This window comes from Acanthaster planci, linkage group LG11, assembly GCF_054643075.1.
Source record: "Acanthaster planci isolate LZ-2023a linkage group LG11, COTS_SCS, whole genome shotgun sequence".
Lineage (NCBI taxonomy): Eukaryota > Metazoa > Echinodermata > Asteroidea > Valvatida > Acanthasteridae > Acanthaster > Acanthaster planci.
In genome coordinates this window covers 16,322,113-16,345,130 of record NC_141787.1, presented here as the reverse complement: position 1 = coordinate 16,345,130, position 23,018 = coordinate 16,322,113, and the positions used below count along the sequence as shown (strand labels likewise).

General features: G+C 40.0%; 1 protein-coding gene across 2 annotated transcripts in view; it reads right to left on the bottom strand.

Annotated features, from left to right (window-relative positions):
- Window positions 1-19,711, bottom strand: part of LOC110976274 (ATP-binding cassette sub-family C member 4-like) — a 33,830-nt gene extending 14,119 nt beyond the window's left edge. The window contains exons 1-13 of one of the 2 annotated variants that reach the window (XM_022229386.2): window positions 19,434-19,711; window positions 17,824-18,011; window positions 17,074-17,187; window positions 16,397-16,514; window positions 15,815-16,030; window positions 15,094-15,183; window positions 14,654-14,817; window positions 10,148-10,273; window positions 9,547-9,796; window positions 9,303-9,410; window positions 6,799-6,888; window positions 2,502-2,693; window positions 1,898-2,079 (exon numbers count right to left, since the gene is read on the bottom strand). In XM_022229386.2, the coding sequence (XP_022085078.2) occupies window positions 1,898-2,079; window positions 2,502-2,693; window positions 6,799-6,888; window positions 9,303-9,410; window positions 9,547-9,796; window positions 10,148-10,273; window positions 14,654-14,817; window positions 15,094-15,183; window positions 15,815-16,030; window positions 16,397-16,514; window positions 17,074-17,187; window positions 17,824-17,897 (1,724 nt within the window). In that variant the 5' untranslated portion in view covers window positions 17,898-18,011; window positions 19,434-19,711. The other variant, XM_022229387.2, reaches the window with a different exon arrangement.
- Window positions 19,712-23,018: the final 3,307 nt, after the last annotated feature.

Below are 23,018 nucleotides of genomic sequence, written 5' to 3'. Positions count from 1 at the left end.
CTACAAGAAATATTTTCAACGGTTTATATTGTCCTCTATGTTGGCAACACGCGGTGCGGCGTCTCCATGTGAGACTACGGCACGCACAAGTATCGAACACTGGCTACGGCTCTCCACTGCTGCCTCTTTGGAGCAAAATTCCGTGCCGCCCCATACAATTCTATACACCGGCAGTGCTGGGTGAACAGACGTGACCTCACTGTTTCGTGTGCGTAAATTGTACAGTAACCCAACTGTGGTGAAGAGAACTGCCGGCAACCAACTGTATACAAACAGAAGCTGTGAATACATGTAATAATAATAATTTATAATAATTTATTAAGCGCAAATTTCATATAGTATGTTCAAATGCGCCGTACAATGAAGACATTAAGTGTGGAATAACGAATACATTTAAACATGGTTGAGCCGATGGCATACAAGGGCGCCTCGGGCAGCTGCCAAACGACCCACATTCACCAACATTAGTGAAGGGAGACAGTAAGAAGCAGTTACAGTTTTAGAGGTGGGAGTGAGCTAAGGAGTGAAAACCCAATCCACTTATGGACCGGGCTGGGAATCGAACCCGGGACCACAGAGGTGGAAGGCGAGGAAAGAACTACTGGTACCTTGCCAACCCGACTCCCCTATTTGTGTTCCAAACAGGGATGTACCAACGAAGTCATTTCCTGAAAGTCGCTGAAAGCCAATAAATTGTGTTAGACTGTGAGGGAGGGCTTGCGTGACCGAAAAACTAATGACAGGGGTCCAGACGCCCTTAAGTATTAACGGTTTTAACAGATAAAAATGAACAGCTTAAGATACCTATTTGACATAAAATCAAACACTAATGAAGATGTGACATGTCATGGAGGGGCTCCATTGGGCACATTACATGATGCAGTCATTGCAGTAGGAGGAGTTCCTTTTTCCCTTTCTAGCAGGAACTTGAACATACTTGGTAATGTTTGGTTTGAATCTCTGTGCCTCCCACGCTGGTGGTTTTCGGAGTTAACGAGTCCAATAATCCCCTTCTTCCCGCTTCACAAAATAATCACGTAGCGGCAACTTGCAGGTGATGCATTTGGCTTGGCCACTGTTATGAAGCTTGCGCACGTAGTCCGGCACAAAATATCCATCATGGTCCTTTTCCTTGAGCCATGTCCACATGAATTTTTTCGTGATTCCTTTGTCAATATCTTTGATATCTGCTTTCCGGTCAACTTCCATGCTGATCAAAAATTTCTATCCAAACACGCGGTCACTTGTCACAAAACTTCACACATGATCATTCGCACAACACATGCATTGACACGCGATTAATCAGCGGTTCCCGGCGGTATCAAATTCGCAACTCCATTACCAGTGATGGGATCACAACGGGAACCAACAAACCACGGAGAGGTCGAAGGTTGCACCAACCTCGTTCCTACTACAATAACAGTACGCCCTTGGGATGATACATGTGATTAGTGTATAAAGGCGTAGCCTGGGCATGCGCAGGCCGGCGAGTATAGCATAGGCTGTGCATGCACTAATGCATGATCTGCCGTGTTTGTGAACATCGAAATGCAGGCCGCCTGCGTGTGCCGGCATGGATCCTGTATGCATAAAGTGCAAAACGGACGTTTTGTCATTTCCGGAAAATCTTACATCCCCAATCAAAGTCGACAAGTGAACATCTGGGAAACTGAAATTTAAACACTGTATAAAAAAAAGGTGAAAAACAGGTATGCCAAAATGGAACTCCAAATGGTCCGAGTAGTGATGGTCCGAGTAGTGATGGTCCGAGAAGTGATGGTTCGAGTAGTGATGGTCCGAGTAGTGATGGCCTATTGACAGCTGTTGAAAATACCTTAGGAACACAACTTTAGCTTAGTGTAAAAATGCTTGTTCAAACTTGGTTTAATTAACTTACTTGTCAAAGATGTGGCGTCCCACTTCACTGTCTACAGCACTCAATGGATCATCAAGCAGATAGACATCAGCATCATCGTACAAGGCTCGGGCCAAATTGACCCTTGCCTTCTGACCTCCACTGAGGGTCACACCTCGCTCCCCAATGATAGTCAGGTCACCATTTGGGAAATCTTTGATGTCCTATTACAAAAATATGAATACCATGTATCACTTTGAACAGAATGACAGCGATAAGTCATATTTTTACATAATACTCAAGGTAATGGGTAATTATTACCCTTGCTCATCATGCCCATAAGGCATACTTCAGGCCATCTAGGTTCTCTAAACAAAAAGGGGTCACTTTGCTATTCCTGCCCGCATCAGTACCTGTTTTGTTACAATTTACATTCAAGATAAATTCAGCCAGTTCACCATAAGAAAAAGTCTAAGCAACACCTGTCCATATCCCCTAGATTCACCCAATAAGCTTTGAACCAGGGTCTGCAAGATATAAGACATGCACACCACAATTTATCCAACCAAGTAATTCTTAATTCTCAAATCAAAATCACAACTTCGAATAAAATTGAAAAGGGTCTCCACGCTATCCCGAGCCTCACCTTAGTCAGAGCGCAGACTTCTATGATTCGGTCGTATTTCCTCTGTTTAAATTCCTTGCCAAAGGTGATATTCTGCCGGATGGTGCCACTGAAGTTCCAGGGTTCCTGGCTAGCATAGGCCAGCCGGCCATCTATATTCACATTGCCAGAGACTGTGGGTAGTTCTTTCAGGAGAGCCATGAGAAGGCTCGACTGTGAGACATGAAAGTGTAACAGGTTCAAAGAATAGCTGGAAATTGACATTCAAATCTACAAATCTAGGATTAAAATACATGTGAAGGAACAAGTTTTCTTAAGAATGTTTTGTCCAACTTTGATATCTTGTGGGTAGTTGGACTGGTAATGATCTTCTGGCATAACCACACCATTAGCTCGGCAAACATCAGGGTCAAAGTTAAGTGAACGTTAACGTATATGTTGATGTACGTGTTTATGTGCAGGAGTGCATGTAACAATGACGACTTTCAGAAGAATTGATTTCCTGCCAACTAAGGTGGTAGATTTCACTTCCTTTTGAAAGGAACAATTCAGTAAAATACAGGGTTACAATACTGAACGGATATATATAAAAGTCGCTTCCGAAGTTTTAAAGGACAGCCACTTGGCAGTGCAAGCAAAATGCCATAGAAGAATAGAAAACTGATACACCCTATTCCCTGAATGTGTACTTTGAATGGATTGATATTACAGCAGTAGACAGCACATACAGCTGGTTATGGATATAAGTAGAAAAGAACGGAAGCTAACCTCAAGTCACGAGGAGGCCTGACTGACATTCATAAACACATGCACACAATACAAACAAGGAAGTAGCACAAGCCAAACATTGCTGTCCTCATGATGAAAGAGATATTTCCCTTTTTTTCTTTGTGTTTTCGTTTATTTAAAATAATATTCATTAATTCAATATGGACAAATACATAAACCTAATCCATAATGATGACAATAAAAACCAATCAGGGGATTTTACTTTTGAATACAATTACTTACAAATTAACATAGAAATGTTAACAAATAATTTCTATCATACAACTAGTCACCACTTAACATTACCAGCTGGCACTGGGGAAGAAAATGAAGCTTGCGGCCAGCACAAATTACAATGTATATTATATTATTGCAATTTTTTAGCACTGAGAAAGAAAATGGGCTATTTTAGTGTTTAAAAACTGTCAAAAACAGCTGACACTAAAAAATTCCTAGCGAGAACCCCGTGCAGGACTAAATGCATACTCGTCAGATTACGATGATTATGCTGACATAACAACACGTGCAAGTGCAAAGCACTACTCCCACAAACACGGTTGTAACACTAGATGGAAAGGTTCAGAAGCCTCAGTCCTATGGATGCTACTAAATTCCAAATAACCGTTTTCTGTAAGACTTGTGCAACAAGGAAAATTGTATTAATTAATGAAATGTAGGTAGTAATTCAGAAATAGAGGTACCTAGTTACATGTAGTTAGCTTTTTAAAGTATGGCCGCCGTGAGCTGTGTTCAGTTGATATTTACTCCCAAATAAAATGCATGTGATTTGGAAATAAATCAGTCAGTCAGATTTAGATGGACTTGGATATTTTCTGAATTGTTGAGATGATTATTTGCATATATACTGATACGTGTATATTACATAATTTCCACACTCTTCAAACCTCATCACATGGTTAAGATGCACCAGGACAGACCATAATTCTGGACTCTTTAAAACTTCCATGCCATGAACTCAATTAGACACTTATGACTTGAATTCTGTGACTCTTTGATTCCCTTGATAAAGTTTGTATACACAAGTGATCATGTTACTTGTATATTGTAGCTGATGATGTATACTGCTAGAAACTTTGTTTTTAGAAAGTTGCTATTCAATCCCCACTATGTATTCTTCTTTTGATTATGTTTCCAACAAAGGGGGGGTGTGCTGATGTACTTATCTAAGCTAAATCTTAGTTGTCCATATCTGCAAGGTCCATCCTAACCTGCTAACTTGAACAAACAAGATTAAGTTTGGATCAGTACATCAACACATGCATCACCCCTACTGATCACTCCACAGGCTGTCCGGGCTCCCACACAATTGCCCTCCTGTTCTATATCTAGGTCTGAAGAAGCTAAGTACATTGCCACTTTTTCTGTCCAAGCATGCCACAGCTATGGCACAAACCCAGTGGATCTAAAAATCCAAAAACAATCTGTGAGGGGCTTGAACATGGCAAAGCCTAAGACAAACAGGAGATGGACAGCCTGTTTCTACAAAAGTGACCATGCAAAGGTGGTGTTCAATTTAAAAAAACCTCTCAATGTGCTTTGTTGGCGAGAAGTGAAAACAACAAACGAGAATGTACTTCTGGCTCAGTAAACCTACACAATGATCATGACCATGTGGCTGAGTGCAACTGAAAATCCAAGTATATAGTTTTGAGGAAAAGAAATCTATTAGAATTGAAACAGTGATCAGTCTGGACAACTTTCCCAGGTAATCCATACCTCTCTCTGTACACTTCTTATCACTGATTGGGTCTTGATACGTCAAATCAATAAAATGTAACTTTTTCCCTGCAGTTTTTATCACCAATTTGGATGGGCAAATACATTCCTGCTTTTCAGAATTAATGGTTCAGTACAATAAAAATAAATTCCCTTAATCCTGAAATCAAAAATCAATAATTTATGTATTGAAGTTACACTAGCTTACATATTTAATCTCAATAAGGCAAAAAAAGTCTCTGTGTCGCTGTAGACCTGGGAGTCGGCAAAAAGAAGTTTTTTATGTTGCATAAAACGATTTCCAAAAGCTGCCAAACTTACTTTATTGGCAGAAATTCTGCTACCGCATATTTTTAATGGGTCTTTGATGGGTGGGGTTGAGTAATAGGTACAGTGAAGGAATCCCCCAGGCCTCCATACATTTCAGTCGGACACTATTATCAGATGACGTCATTCGTGTATCTTTACACTCAGGCCGTGTCCGAATCAGTTGGCTGCAGCTTGATATTACACATGCGTGATTCTATGGCAACTGGCCGTAGATGCTGCCAAATACTCTGTGTACTAGTAATTTCCAGCCGAAGCCAATTGGTTCTGACCCGGGCCCATGTCTGTGAACCAGACAAACGAAGTGGTCTTACTTCCTGCTTACGTATAGGCCTACAAATTGAAAATGCTTTTAAGCAACAAACTGTGAGGGGCCAGTCTATTTCAGTGACGGTGAGGCAGTGGTCGTACAATGGTATGCAGTGACGCAGGACATCGCGTTATGACAACCATACATGTTACAACTCATGCATCGTCACTTGCAAAAAACACAGGTAGATTAGAGTGAGAGGAGATTTTATTTTCTGTAATGAATTATTTCCCCAATAGTTTATATGCAACTTGTTTCTTAAAAACTAAAACAGGCAACGATGTGCACGGTACATCATTTACCTCATGAGAATGTTATTTTCATTTTGACTCTGGAGCTGAACTGTTTTAATTTTTTTTTTCATATTTGACATGCAACTTGTTTCCTCTAAGCTAAAGCAGAAAACAATGTGCAAAGAATGTCATATACTGCTACCTTATGAGAATTTCATTTAAAACCAGAAACTGGAACTGGACATTTATTTTTCACATTTAATTTTTCCATTGTGATTGTGCTACTGTATTTTAACAAGCTCAATTTTGCCAAGAATAGAAGCCTCTTGTTTGAGTGAGATGACTAAAACCATTGCCTCTCGTCATATTTTATGGTCTTTTTATTAATTCAAAGTTGTCAATTCACACTCTTCTCATAGTGACAAGGCCATACGCTCTAAAGTATATGTGCATGTACGTCACTTCTAAGGATAAAAAAGGGGAAAAAAACGTGTCACTGCACCACTTTTGGACTCAGCCCATGACCAGAAACCGGAGTCTGTTTTTTTTGGCCTACCCTGGGATGGGCGAAGCTGGGCCTTGAACTTATGACTTTTCCCCCATTTCTATAACAATGAGACTATTTTTCCTCTTGGTAAATATCCCATCACAGCATTACTTTACCATTCTGTTAAAAAAAGTGCAGAGCAGTCACGACTGTTTTTGGAATCAATGTGTGACTACATCTGGCCCACTGCTTGGGGTAGGGCGTTTGTAAAGAATGCAACCGAGTTTGATTGAACGAATGGCCAATGACTGTTTAATGGTCACCTGACCCAAAGGCATCCTCCATTTGGTCAATGTCCAGAGTTTGACTCACAGGCTGGAAGGGTCCCTTCTTGAACATGAATATTTATGACCATTCATGAATAATAAAGAGTACCGCTGCATAATTAAGACTGACCTTGCCAGATCCCACTGGGCCAACCACAGCCAACAGCTCACCCTCAGAAACCTCAAAATTGACGTTACTCAGTGACGGATTGTCTAAATTCTGCAAGGAAGAGAACAAATTTGATCACATGATCTCTAGTAATTATCATGTTTATCACATATGTAATAGTAACTTCAAAAATCATCCTGTGCATTATTGTTAGACTTTCCGATTTTTAACGCCATGTAACTTTCATACCCTTTCTTTACAATCCTAATTTTTTGGGGGTTCAGATCTTCCATTATTACAAAAGAACCTCGTAATGCAACAATATCCCTTCACAATGTGCTGATACGAAAAGGAAATACCTCAGGATCCAGTATATAAACTCTATTTCCTGTTATTTCTGTGCACGCACCAGTCCATCCTTACAAAAGTACTAGGATGTTTGAAAAAGAAGTTATTTCGAAACCCTTATTGCAACACCCGTACTTGAAAGTCTGTGGTAAATTGTTGGAAAGTCAACAAGGCTTCATACAAGGCAACCAGGTGGGGCCAGGTCAAGTAAGTATAATAGTCACTGGACTTTCTGGACTTGAATCCTTTAAAACTTGACATACTTTGCTTGATTCAGAAAAGTTAAACCATACACAGACACTTCAGAAACATCCCATTGCGTGGAAAATACAAACAGTTGACTTACAATTGAAATAAGGCACACAGTTTGGACCTGGAAAATTGCTTTTGTCACTTTAGAAGGACCAACCTATTCATTGGATTTTTCTTTAAATTCTGTTCCCTTGTACATACAACTTCAAAAGCTCTCTTTTGTCAAAGCCTAATGTTTTTGGTTCCAGAGGGGAAAATTCAAGTCGGGTTTTGTGATTAGTGGTTGCACAATCAACTAAATGGAAAAAAAAGAAATCATAATCTTTAAAAATCCTATTTTGCTCAATTATTTGTGGGTTTACTTGTTACACATTTTAAAGAAAGATACTTTAACTGTCAAACTTCACTTTTTCTGCATTCACAACCTCAAAAATGAACTTTGATTAAAAAATCTCATTGAGTGTTTTTTAATTTTTTCAATGTCTTGCCTCACATTTCAAGACCATTCAAGCTTTCCAAACCCCCAGCTGACATTGACAACTGCTCTAAACTGGTTTTTTTTTTTTTTGGTAAATACCTTTTATTCTCCCTTAAATAAAGCACATTCCACAAATAACCTTTGTGAATATTTGATGTCCTTCAATCTTTCAGCAATTTTGGTCGCAATCAAACCAAATGATAGTTATCTAACTGTTCAGACAATGACTCTCCACTTCAGGATCTAAACTTTTTTATCTTGAGTACAGTATATCCTGGTTATTGATTCATTCAGAACCTGTGTGGTCACTGTTTAAAAAGGTCAAATGCGCATGATTCAATTTTGCCCGGACATGCATTTTCATCTAAATCCTGGTGACCATACGTTTACTACGAAAAAACAAAAATCCGGATCTAGCTTCAAGGCGGTCTCTTTTCTTTCTTTTGTTAAGCTCATTCCAACCCCTGCACTCCTTTCTCAATGCTTGGAAAAAAGTCTTTGTGATTCAACCCTAAGTCAACATACCAGTGGTACCATGAAAGGCAGGCTAAAGTCCCCTGTGGCCAACTCTTGACCTGGGTAACTCTAAACCAGGATATGACGTCAAAGGGAATTCCCCTTGGAAAAACCTGCATCACCAACGTCACATAATTACATATACAACCTTACTGTGTAAACTGAACTCTGAAACGCTCTTTTCAATTCTAATCGGTGGTTGTGGCTCAACTGAGGAATGTTAACGGACAATTTTCTCAGACTTGAGGGGGGCCATATCTTTCCTCACTGAGGGCTATTAATTGAAATGTACCTGCTCCTGAAATTCTTTGAACAGTTTCATTGATTTAGTAACAATGATAATCGTATGGATAAAATTTTCATTCATTGGTATAACAAAAATCAATCCATGACCTTTCATCTCCAGGATTGTATTATCAAAACTGAAATATCTTATAAAAATTATTTAGATATTTTTGGTAACACTGCATTAAAATAACTGATAAAATAGTTTGTAGCTACTCTTGAAAATAAAACACAGGCATACAACTTGGACCGTGAGAAAAAAAATTCCTATCTTTAAAAGACTTTGTACAGTGCTTTCAATTTTCAATGGCATCATGAGTGTAAAGTAAAAAAAACAAGAAAATCACCTGATCGGGGGAAAGTTACATGACTGAAAACTGACTGAAAAAGGTGGCACTAACATGCTTTCAAAGAAAAATCAGGACAAAAAGATTTTCAAGTGATGTTTCAATTCCAGCCCAAAATACTCAATTTTTAAAATTCTGATCTGTGAACATATGTATTTGCAATAAGTAGACTAAGTTTTCTTGCTTCTTGAGTATCATTTTGGGCATGTTAGACACGAAGAAAATGACTTTTTTTTTAAAAGTAAAGTGACACATTTTAGGACCACCAAGACAAATTTAAAGAATTAGAAATTACTCACATCATCCCAGGAGCCCATCAAGTCTTGAACATGAATTCCTGGGTTGTCATGATGTTGATCCGAGGGTCCAACAGATGGTGGGGGGATCTCATTCAAGAGCAAAAATTTCTGTCAAGAAATCATGCCGTTTAGACATTATGTTGTTTACTGCTTTGCAAAGAGCTTCTCAAATATAATCAAGAAATTCACTCCTCTGAATTCTGGGGAAAAATGATGTATTCAAAGAACCACTTCTGCTTCATACCTGAATTCTCTTGACGGACACCAGGCACTCCGATCGCAACTGCACTGCCCTCAGAAAAAACCTGAAGAACGAGCTTCGCATGGTAGCACAATATGACACCACGACAAACACCGTGGAGACGTATATCCTAGGAGCGGTGAGGGCATAGGTAACAATCATGCAGACATCCAGGAGACGGTTGCCGTAGATTGAGAGAACCATATTGATGCCCATTGGGTAGGAAGCCTGGATGATCTTACGGATCTCTGCCCTGGAGAAGACATTTGGATAGTTTCCAATATTTTGCTTGAATGGGATGTTACTGATTTCTTTACTAAATATATGTATTTCAATATCAATCAGTGTATTATGAATCAAAAGAAATGTGTTAAGGCTGAAATCACAGAAGTTTAAGCTCAATGGGCTTACACCTTTGGAAAGCACTAGAGTAATGTTTACTGTGAATTTCTGGTACCTAGTATTAATTTTACTAGCATTGAAAACAGTAGTTTTACATTCAGTAAACATCATCTGAACTTTAAATAATGTCTATTTCCCAATTCATATTTCATCAATTTTGAACAAAAAAAATCAGGGAGATGCATTCTGTTGTTATACTCACTTTCTGATTTTCTGTATCAGATCGCTGAATGGGTTTTCCCAAGCATACATCTTAATGACTCTCATAGCATCAATGATCTCAGTCATAACGCCAACTCGCTTGTCTGTATGAGCTGCTGTCTTTCTCCTGTTCCCAAAAAAAAAAAAAAAAAAATGCTAACGTCAGGGGTGTGGAGGGTGGGATGGAGGGTGGGGAAGGTGGTATGAAGGGAGGGGATGGGCAGGGGTGTGGAGGGTGGGGTGGAGGGTGGGGAAGGTGGGGATGGGGGAGGGAATGGGCAGGGGTGTGGAGGGTGGGATGGAGGGTGGGGAAGGTGGGGATGGGGGAGGGGATGGGCAGGGGTGTGGAGGGTGGGATGGAGGGTGGGGAAGGTGGGGATGGGGGAGGGGATGGACAGGGGTGTGGAGGGTGGGATGGAGGGTGGGGAAGGTGGGGATGGGGGAGGGGATGGGCAGGGGTGTGGAGGGTGGGATGGAGGGTGGGGAAGGTGGGGATGGGGGAGGGGATGGGCAGGGGTGTGGAGGGTGGGATGGAGGGTGGGGAAGGTGGTATGAAGGGAAGAAAGAAAACAAAGGACAATAAACGTTTCAAGCTGGCCAGGGTAAGCAGTGTAATCCAACACTAGCCCTGAAGCCTGCCAACCCAAGCTTGAAATGTCATTAAATACATCTGTAAAAAATAAATATATACATGAACATAAATCTCCACAAAATAAATACAGAGTATAAAGTGTGTATAAAAAACAACGTAAGCCCATTTCATCCCATTGTTCAAAAAGAATGATTAGTCGGCCATCCATGACCATGTATGAATAAATAATATATCATTGGAAAGAAGAGATAGGTGGCTTTAAGGTGCTACATGTACTACTCACTTTGGTGTAAAGCTAACACAATTTTCACCAACTTGAACAGAAATCTTGTTGCCTTTTTTGATACACACTGTATATACACAATATAAATAAGTTATAAAGGGGGCTCTAGTTAAAATTAAACTGACAAAAAACCAAACCACAAAAGTGTCCAATAATGTGACAAAACCAAGATATAACAATATATGACAATATATAAAACAAGCCATGAAAAGACAATGTAGAAATGAGATACGGCCAGTTGAAACAGACACCCACAAGACTGACAGACCGACCAATGACCTTCCCCAACCAACAGACCGTCCATGAAAATGGCAAATTAAACTAACCAATTAAATCGACTGTTGAACTGACAAACACACCAATATACATGTACAACAGACAGACAAAAACTACATGTACGTGTATGTAAACAAAAATAGCTTGAAAGTGCACTGTTTGCAAAGCAGAACAAGACTGCAAAGGTCATGGGCATCAAAACAAAAATTATTCAGGATGTTGAAAGTGGTCTAATAAACTTCTGCTGAATGAACTTCAAGAGTCAAAAGTACACTGACATGGTCCGATCACATCGACGCAGTTGTCAGAACCCTAGGATTTATTTGGCAAGTTGCAGGAGGAACTTCAACCCAGGTCCTTTCATCCCTTTATACAAAAGTCTGCAATATGAGAGGGAAGGTTGCTCCAGATATGTAGAAATGAATGAGTTACAAACTTCTTGAGGGCACAAGTTGTGGCAAACTGGTGGTTTAATATCACATGGTCCCGGTGATGGGTTTTTATTTTAATCTTATCATGAATAGAATGGCAGTCAATAATCCCAAACAAACATTCAACAAAAAAAAGTGATAGATTGCTTTGTCCGTCTGTTTTCTAGAGTCATTCAGTTACGATCACGAAGTCTCTCCTCATATGTTGCAGTATCCTTGGCTACTTTCTGTACTTATTCCAATTGGCTTATGTCCACGGCAGTGTAAGGCAACCACGCAGGCAAAGTGTACTCCAGCACGGGTAGCACCAAGGATTTACATGTATAATGGGATGAAAGGACCTGGGTTGAAGTTCCTCCTGCAACTTGCCAAATAAATCCTAGGGTTCTGACAACTGCGTCGATGTGATCGGACCATGTCAGTGTACTTTTGAGGGTTAACCCGAGGTATTTGTAGGTGTGCGTGATGCTTTAGGGGAGAGTCCTTGAGGAAATAAGTTGGAAGATCAATTTGCTTCGTAGCACATGAAATGTGAAGGACTTTTTCTTAATGTTGAGTTACATGCTGTTTGTAACACTCCATCAGCTAAGTGAATTAAGTTCAGCTTGGAGGACAAGCTAATCATCCAGTGACTGAATAGGTTGGTAAATTAGTGTGCCATCAGCAAAAACTAGGAATTTTGTTGTCAGGTTGTGGGAGATGTGATTGATGAACAGATTAACAATCAAAGGGCCAAGGACGCTTCCTTGTGGGACACTAGATGTGACAGGTGCCCAGTCCGAAAAGCAACCATGGTACCTAACACCTTGCTTTAGGCTGTACATGAATGATTTAATTCACGCCCAGGTTTGTCCTCTGATGTTGTAGTTCTTTGCCAGTTTATTTAGCAGGATGTCACGCAGCATGGCATCAAGGCCTTGCTGAAGTCAAGCAATATGATATTAATGCGAGGAAGTCATGGTCTGTCCAGAGTGGTCGCCCAGTCATGAACTGCATTAGTTAGCTGAGCGACACCTTGGATTTAATGATTAATACACATGAAATAAATTGGCAAGGTGTTTTTCATGTCTGCTTTGTAACTTTGTAATCAGGTCCCGTATTCCAGGGCAAATATCTTTTCCATGCATCAGCAGTTAAACCCTGGGGAAATTAAAGACTTGTTCATGGGTAAACCAGAATTGAATTTTGATTTCCTTCCCAGCAAACTGCACTGGTATTTAGAATAAAAGTTACAAGCTCCAACAATATGGTTTGACAGAACAGACAGTGTGGATATGGCAAAAGAGAACAAGCTTCGAAGAAAATTGTTTATAAATATATGAAAGTGGCGATGACAAAACTGCATTTTTTCTATAAATGAGACAACTCTCTTCTCGTTCTTTCCTCATTGGGTATTCCATGTACAGTAAACTCTGACTAAGTCGGCATTGCGTAACTCATCATATTGTCTATGTTTGCCTTTTGACAAAAGTCCTGATCGTCTGTAATGCATTTCCATTGAAAATTTTATTTCCAAGTCAACATTTATAAGTCATCATTTCGTATTAGATCGGCATGTTTTTCTTGGTCTCTTTTCCGCAAAACCACAAAAATTTCTTTGTGTAAGTTGGCATAAAAAAAAAAATTTTGCTTCGGTATGAGTTTCCTTTGCTGCGGTTGCCAAGAAGTGTCAAGTGACAAGTCCCAAATTGCTTGACTCATGTCTGTTTATTAGCAGCACAGGCCATGGTTGATAATCTGCCAGAATGAATACATCAATACAAGTTACCCCTCCTGTACAACACCCATGTGCTCTGTCCATTTTGAGAGTCGCCTTATTGAATGAACTTAACCGATGCGCGTGCGGATGAGTGTATGCTTTCTGTACCATAGCTGTGTCATGTACATGTACGTACTGCACTGTTGAGTTGGGATGTGAGATGCAAGTGGCTTGCTGTCCTTGCTTTGTCCTTAGGGGCACATGATCAATTATTGAATTTGCAGCCCGTGAAGACAGTAATCGAGAATGACTTTGCTGGGATTAACCATGGAGGTGGAAATAAACCAGGGTAAATCAAAGCCATTGAATTAGTGCAAGGAATCATAATGTACATAGGCAATACACTTGTACGTGTAAGTCAGCAAAATCATGACTTGCCGCACAAGTCAGCATTCGCGAAAGTCGTCATAATTTCTCGGGTCCCGAGAGTGCTGACCTAGCCGGAGTTTACTGTACCTCCATAATGGCAATCTGCTGCCCTGAGAAAAAACTTTGACACATTTAAAGAAAAAAATTAGAATTGAGGATTTTCTTAATGCAGAAAACTTGTTATTCAACATGTATGACTCAACAATGCACAGCTGACACAAAACAACAGGAGTTTCTTTTCATGGCTGAGCAGATTAGTTTTGGAAGCTCTATCTCAGGGAGAAGCCTTGCAAGAAGAAAGCCATTACTTCCTGTGTTTGATAAGCCCAGTGTCTGAACGTTGTCTGAAGTAATCATCAGTTCTAACACGATTCTACACCTGCCAGGTTGGTAACACTGGTCAGGGATCTATTTCTATATGTATGGGAGATACATTTTCTGGAGGTGCCGACTACTTTCCCCTGTCATGGGCATGGTGTGCCCATCAATCACAAAACAATTCCCTCAAACGAACTGTTGTAAAATCCAGTTCTCATGAACCAGTTTCGAAAAAGAGAACACTATTTAGGGAAAAAAAATGACAAACTTTCCATCCTTTCACTCTACTCCAACTCATCTTCAATGTTGTTCTCTTTCCATTTTCTGTGATCAACTTTTCCTAAAATCCTAACACAATCTCCACAGCTTCAACTATTTCATGCAATGCTGACAAAAATATCAAGTTTTCCAAACTCAGATATGTCCCCTTTCAATACCTCCAAACAACACAAACAGCTTCTGATGTTTCAAGTCTGTACCTGAGTGTGGAGAAGAGCTTGCTCATGCCGGCTTGAATGGGCAGAAGAATGACGAGCAGTGCATATCCAGGGAGACAAGCCCATCCAATCTCCAACCAGAGTAGCCCCAAGACTGCCAGAGCTTGTAGCGGAGACAACCACAGGTAATGTAGGGAGATCATAGCCTAGACGAACAAGACAGAATGGAAGCTGACATTCTCAGAAATGTCACCCTATCTTTTTCAAAAGTACATGTATACTTTCCGACCTAAGATCATTCAGTTTTTGTTATCATTATAAAAATGAATCTTAGCAATGTTAACAGCTACGTTTTCAATATCAACTGGAGGTAGATTGGAAAATGTTCTTCCTACGCATTGCAGCTGTGGTTGTTACTGTACTGATGGTGTTGTTTACTCTTGTCAACATTTATGACATTTCCATTAAGATCACTGTCTTACCATGTCAAATCTATTAACATCATTTGTCATGAGATTGTTGACTTGACCACTCGAAGACTGACGCGTGGAAATGTTGTCCAGTCGCAGTATCTACACCAACGTGGAAAGGAGGAAAGAAAACATCACAAGGAAAAATGGCAAGCCTCCCTTGAAAGGTAGTTTTTCAACGGGGTGTTAGCTCTTTTACTTAGCCTGCCCAGCAAGTTTTATATATATTTTTTTTTTCAATAGCCAGTGGGAATATTCACTAGCCAACTGGACATTTTTTTAGCGAAAATGACTTTGACTGTTTTTTTCTTTTACTTTGTTCTTTAAGCTGTTATTGTGGAGTCATGTTATTAATTATACTATTCTGTAAATTTCACAATTTATAAGTGGAGGATTGAAAACTGTTACAATTTAACAATAAACAACATGTCTAATCACAATCAGCAACACCTGTAATCTTTGCTTTATTCATCTTTACAAGTAAGACAAATGACAGTTTCAAACAGGCAGGTATTTCTTTATTAGCCCACTGGGTAAGTAAAAGATTACAGCCCAAAGCACTTTTTCTATAATTTGTAATTTGCTATTTGCTGGTCTAGTGCTAAGGTCCAAACCTGCTTAACGGTAAACTGGGATGACGTAAAGTGGATAATTGACAGCCCATCTACAAGAACAAACTCATTATCCTCCCTACTTAAAAAATGTGGTTGAGACGTGCCACAAGCTCTCTCACCTTGCGGTAGATCAAGGTACACAAGGACACCCGAATCTTCAATGCTAGCCTTTGGAGGCCGAAGAAGAAAGGGCTATGGACTAGCATGAGGGTGAGAGCACACAACGTGACTCCACCAGCATAGACGTAGGCTTCCCAATCCTGAACTTCCATGAGAGGTGAGAAATAGTCGATGAAACGACCGAGGATGAATGGCTGGGTTAGACGGACTGCTTGCTGTGAAAGGAAAACACAGACATTTTAATATAAGGGATTTAATTCATGAGGATCTTAATAGGAAGATGTCTTCAATGAGATAATGAGACAAATAAAGAAAACAGTGAATATATCGAACTTTTTTTCCAGGAATTCAATTTTACACCAAGATGTGAAGTTAGGAGTACACTTTTTCTTTGAAATGTGTAATCCACCATCGGGTACATTCAAGTTGAAAAAGTACACTTGCAAATTGTGTGTACATTGAGGCAAATCCAGATATTGAATTCGCCTTCAGACTGACTTTTTAAGAATTGCTGGTATATTGCAAAACTGCAACCTCGCTATGGATACACAGTTCCTGATTAAATTACCGAGAGAACGTACCTCTATGATTGCAAAAATGCCAAAGAAGGCATAGGACCAACCAAAAGTCCGGATAAGAGCATGATTAAGATTGGCCTTCTTTCCAAACTTCTCCTTTTGCAGTTCCTTCATCCACTCTCTGTGACAAACACAGGAATAAAACCAGCAATAAACGGATAGAAAAGTCCCAACATGTGATTCCCATACAATGTGGCAGACCCCCGGGGATCACAGTTGCCCTGCATCAGCTAATGTGCAGAAAATCCAGCAAATGCCAGTTATCTTGTTCAGTGGCTGGTATGATTCGGCTGCCATAAGTGGGGGCTTCCTGAAGTCCAGGGAAAAAATGTTTGAATTCATCCACACAACTTTCAATTTTTTGAAATACTTGGCGCTCTAGAAAACCAAAAATAGAACGAGTACAGAAGTTAAAGAAAGGACTGGTAACAGATGAGACTTAAAGCACTCACCATGTATTCTCCTTTGCCCAAGTCGACATCAACATTTGTTTTTATACACGTGTGATTACAATCAAACTACTCTTCCATCTCAAGCCGAGATGACCGGATTAAACTAAACTTATCTTGGTTCTGAACTCATATTTTAAAGGTATTTATAAAGTCTCTTTCTTCTATTTTAAAAGTTTCTATAAGTTCTCTTTCCTCTATTTCAAAGGTTTGACCTTGTTTTAACCTTACCTTTCAAGTTTGTCTCCTAAATGTTGCGATTCGTCTGATGGTAATACATTATCCAGGTCGTCTGGAGAGAGTTTCTTCTGTTTGTTCGCGAGGCTGAAAAGTGGTCCTATCCACCTAAAGAGAAAAATAAAACCAAAGTATGACAGTGGAAATGCTGGGAATTAGTAATCTATGGAAGCATTCCCATTTGCATGGATGTCACGTTTGACCAGCAACTCTATGACGAAACTTTTTAAAGCAATAACTGTCAGGCAGGAGCTCTTTGGGAACCGTTCATGCACTGCATTTAAACTCAGGGTGTTTCTTTTAAAGATGTAGTGCTTACACAGACAGTTTTTCAAAGAATTGAGGTCCTTAAATAGTTTCAGTTTTGTAACATGTATGTTGCTAATGAAGTATATTAATTTACACTTGACAAAAATAATTGGGGAAAATGAAATTTCTTCATATATTTTGATCCGCAATATTTTTCAATATGACGAGTTCCTGTAAGTTCACTATATGCATTATAGCAAATACTGGTAAAGTGATTTTGCATTTATAAGAGGCCAAAAGGAATTGTGGACAAACAGAAGATGATAAGATATTCTATCGTTTTCATTCCCATAATGCTCTGTTATTATTGTACATTATTCAAGCATTTACGATACCGTCTACGGTTGAAAACAGAAACTCAGAAATACACCGACGAGAAATGCCATACAGGATTATTGAATAAGGATAGGAAAAGTGGATCAAATTGAAACTTACATAAAGAAGAGCTTGGAGAGTGGATTAGCACTGAGGTAGGGATTCCGTTTGACCTTAACTGCGCTTCCATCCATGATTGGGTACTTTTTTCACTCCAGTCCAAATTGTAAGATGCACAATGCCACCCTGATCTCTTCAATTCCTTTTTATCTAAATCCCAAAGTTCAATTTATTTTCTCTGAAAAAGCCTGTAAAGGGGGAAAAAAATTACTTCAACCTTAAAATGAGCAAGCCTGTGACGTGTTTGAAAAATTTGGTAAATACGTCAATAAGAATTTGTTAAATAAGAATTCATAAGAACAAGTAAGATATTTTTCAAAAACACGATCTTTAAAATTCAGACAGCATGTCCTTGTAAAATGTATTTAAAGCTTTCTTTAATAAGTTCTGAAAATTAACGCTAAATTGACCCATCAGCTGGTTAAATCCAGTGAGAAATGGTACGATGAACAGCCTCTAGAGAGTTTGTGTGGCTGCCATCTTGCAGGCCAGTGCTACGGTTCCACAGGCATGACGGTATATATAGGCAAAAAGGAGGTTTCCCTGTGGAACTAAAGAACTCCCCTACAAGATGACTACCACGCGAAAGCTCTACAAGAGGCTTTATGTCACAGTGGTGTTCTTGCCTACAGGGGCTGATAAAATAAAACTATGACAGTTGCTCAAGACAAAAACAAAAAAAATAATTCATTGAATGATAAATCCCATCAGCTATCAAAACACAAAATACTACACACTGTTGCTACAATACAAAAGGAAAATACAATCCTCTCTAAAATTAACAAAGCTTGTGTACCGGTACATAAAAGCAAAGTATGAATCCAACCAAGGGCAGACGGCCAGAAAAACAAAAGGAAGCTAAATTAAAAAGGTCTGGAGTCCAAGTATTAACAGGGTTTCTAAAATGATTGCCTTTTTAGAAAGGTGGAGTCCTTGTTAGACATCAAACTTTTATAAAAGGCATTAGAAAAAGCTGCTTTGTCCAACTGGATATTTAAATGAGTGTGCAAGAGACGGCTCCAACACCCCCAAGGTTCTGAGAAAAGAAATATCAGATGTACTCAGCTAAAGAAACATGCAGACATCTGAAGTGCTTAATCTGTTAATAACAATACACAATTACAAATCGCTGTGATGAGTATACTCACATGCAGTCAGGTGGAAAGAACATTAGACAGAACATCAAATATGGAGAATGAAACCGAAAGTTGTTCAGTGCCAACGATCACATCACGTTTTCTACTTTTGTCACGTGAAAAGAACAGCTACAATATTTCCAGCTCTAAGTCCAGACTTAGTGTCGAGTTCACGGGAAAGCTGGGATAACGCAAGAGTGACCCAGAAACAAATTAGGCGTGTCATCAAATTAGAACCCCTTTCCGGACAGGTCTTGGGGTGTCTCGAAAGGGATTGAAACTTTAGATTGAACTGAGCGGGCCCGGATTAGTTCCACCAGGTATCTGTGTCAGGCTCTGGCCGATCACGATGAAAAGCAATTACAGTAGCTGTGTCAAACTTCAGTGAGCGGGTTGCATATGGCTTCACATATTGTGGAAGTTAGCATACCGGACCCAGTGCCCGAACCGTTTGCAATTTGTGTCACAGCTTACCTCAATCCACCAAAAGTTGTCACGAGATTCAACCGGACTCCAAACCCGAATTCAATCGCCCCGACACGTAACCTCTGAGTTTAACTTCATCGACATCAGGATATTTCATGTATGACTGAGCATCTAATAACCGTAAAGCTTGCATTCACCGAAAAACCCTAATGAATTACAGAGTTCAAGTAGGCCCATCCTGACACCCAAGTATTCATTGTGCTTATGCAAGCGGATATGTTAACGTACATGTACAATGACGTACATGTACATTGTATGTTGCACGCGCACAAAGTACAAGCTGACCAGTTTCCAGCGATCCCGGAACTTGTAGAACTTGTAGCGTGGACCTCGTAGTCTTTGATTCAAGGCACTCTTGTAATGTGGAGCTCAGTATTAGGCGCCCTCTACGACTTTATTAGTAAAAAAAAAAATCACACGAAAATAATAAATATAGGACGAAACGAATACATATGGGCCGGAAGTGAAATAAATCTAAAACGAAACAAATGTATGAAGGACGAAAGAATTATACATGGACAAAACTAATACACAAAGTACGAAACCAATCTATATATAGGACAAAGGTGATTTGTGTAGGACGAAAACAAATAAATATACCAAAAAACTCATATATAAATGACAAAACTTATAAATGTAGAACAAAAATAATAAATAGGACAAAGGGCCGCCACCTCGACGCCAGATCGGTTGTAAGATACATAAAACGAAAACGTAAAACATATACGACGAAGCGCCAAGGTTATGGAGGGCGCCAAGGAAAAGGTTAAAAGGCCCCTCCATAATTATGCACATCAACACTTGTGTCATGTGTTGCGTATCTGTCATATCAGAATCGCCCCTGAGAGCGTTTTTGACAGAGTCAATTTTTGTGTCCTTGAAAAAGAAACGCACGAACTCATCGCACACTCAACGCACCAGAAAAAAACGTACATCATGGACAACATTGATATAATGTCCCTGTGCAAACTTGTCTGAAAAACTTGCCTGTTTTCTAAGTAAATGCTTCGTAATTTACCTTGCTTTTCACTTTTTGGGACATGTAATTACTTCATGACGGCTGTTGTAACATTTTAAGGCAAAATTAGTGTTGTACGTAACTCTTAAGGAACTCTTTTCCCCTTCAGTCTTGATACTTTGTGCTTTCGCGCTTGGAACGAGCACGCCGCCAACGGTACAGTCCACGATGGGTGCAGTGTCCCAATTCAAGGGAATTTCTCCGCCAGGCCGAGGCGCAGAAAAAGTACCCCCCCCCCAGAGATTGTTTCGAAAAGAGGGGTCTGTTTGGGCCAGGAAATGGTGGAATTGTGTCAGTATGGCTCAGGATCATCTCTGTAGATTCAGGGGCACCCATCTGGGGGCAAAGCAGACAAAAATGGGATTGAAAATTAGTCAGAAGAGCCCCAGGAAGGTGAGGATGTCATTTGAAAAATGGCCGCTGGGAGGGCTTGGCAACATTCACTTTTTGGGGGGTGAGTTTGTTTTGGGCGGATAATTAAAAAATTCATCTGTTAACCTACTAAAAATTGAAAATCAAATGAAATCTGAAGGACCAAACAACCCATTGATTTTTGTTTGAGAGGCCTCAGGGACTTCAGTTGCCTGCCATGGGGCTCCAAACTTGGTTGATTTTACACTATTTTCAATGGAGCTTGAATTATTTCAGTGCACCCCGATACATCTATGACATTGTGGTCGAGTTCCGGCGGCCTGTTCTTGACACGGGTGTCTTGTTCTCGCGCTCGAACGGCGGGAACACGACTCAAGAACACTGTTCTCGGAACAGGATCACACACCACCTCCTCGTCAGGGTTTTACAGGAACACACGGAAAAACTCGTGGGATGTTGATTTTTGAACAGCTAAAAAAGTAGAGAAATGGCTTCATAAGCCATAGACCATAGGAAGTTTTGCAAAATTAACAATAATTATTTTCCGTAACACAGAAATGAATGTTCCTGTTTATATAGAAAAGAATTCAGCCCATCCAAACATTAACTCTGGAATAACGTAGCCTACATGGACGCCGCCATGTTGCTTGTCACTAACTACCAGCAATAACCGGTTGTTCGTTCCCGGCGTTCGAGCGGCCGACCGACGAACAACAAATGGAGCTGTTCGTGAACATACGGGAACAAGCCGCCCGAACTCGGCCTGTGAGGGCGCCAAACACGACATCAGAATTTTTTCGCTCAAATGCGCCGCCTTGGCCTTATATAGCGAGGGCGCATGCATGGTTGACCGCTTTCAGTGTACTGACAACGAAACAAAGGGGCCGGGTGAAGGTTCGCGTTTGTTCAAATCACTACACTAGGTAACAAGAAAAACTTGCAATAAGTTCACACCTGAAGATTATATTCAAGAGAGTAGGCTTAAGATGACGAGAAAAAAATTTGGTGAAAATCAATTGGAGTGACCTTGAATGTAAAAAACTATTCCTTGCAAATCCACAAGATGGACTCTAGAGGGCTAAAAGGTGATCCAGATTTAGTTTTAAAAGGTGGTGGCCAATGGTAAAGAGGATAATGAAAGAAGAGAACACGTTGCTATCTTCTTAAGTTTACATCCCACTGGCTTTTTTAATACTGTTAGATTGCTGTGGACGCTGTGGATGCTATCATATTTAAACAGTTTCTTTCAAAATATTTATCTCGAAAAGGAGTTCCATAGACTGAAAAAGAGAATACAAAAGCACAAAAAGTGAGTCTGAGACAAATTCATTGCATGGATTCCCAACTCAAGCTGAGTCCAGCGGTTTTCTGATGACGAACAGAGCACATGTTTGGGAAGTCGCTAAAGAGAGAAGCTTGCATCATAGAGCTACAAGTTTTCCACACCTGTTACTTTAAACCTTCCAATTATTCAGTAAGTTGGAACCAATGTGGGTATTATCATGCAAGTGCAAAGTTTATGAGGTAAGTCCAGCCATTAACCATATTTACAGACTACAAAAACACGACAGCAGTAGGCCTATGTATTGTGCGAGAAAAACTTTGAGATGAAGAGTAAACAGGTCCTTTTATAGAACCAAATCAGGTCACTGACGAGCGTAGGCGAAAACTTAAAAGCTAGCATTTACAGCGACCTTGTGGAATTATCGAAGCGTATACGAAATGGTATTGGGGACATGGTTAAAACTTTTCTCTCTCGGTTCTCAGTTAATAAGCTAAGAGTCGTGCGAACAAAATGTTAGCTATAACGTACCAGATGCAAGTCTTACGTATAAGAATCAAATCGAAAGTACGAATTCACAAGTCGCAATTGCGAGATAAAAGGTCGCACATACGAGACGCAAGTCGTGGGAACGAGTTTGAAATGTGGGCTTTGCATCGTGACAGACAAAGCTTAACCCTAACAATCCTCAATCCTCCAATTTCAATATGCTTTCACACCCCCTGGGGGTGTTAATCCCTTCACTTCAACCACTGAGCATCATCCACTTTTATAGTTTGACATTGTAAATAGAGGTTTTGGCACGTTCTCAATCGCTCGTGATTGGCCAGCCGTCAGTCGCCTGTCGTGGCTAAAATCAGGGCACGGTCACACATCACAACTTCCTCTGTCTGTACAAGAT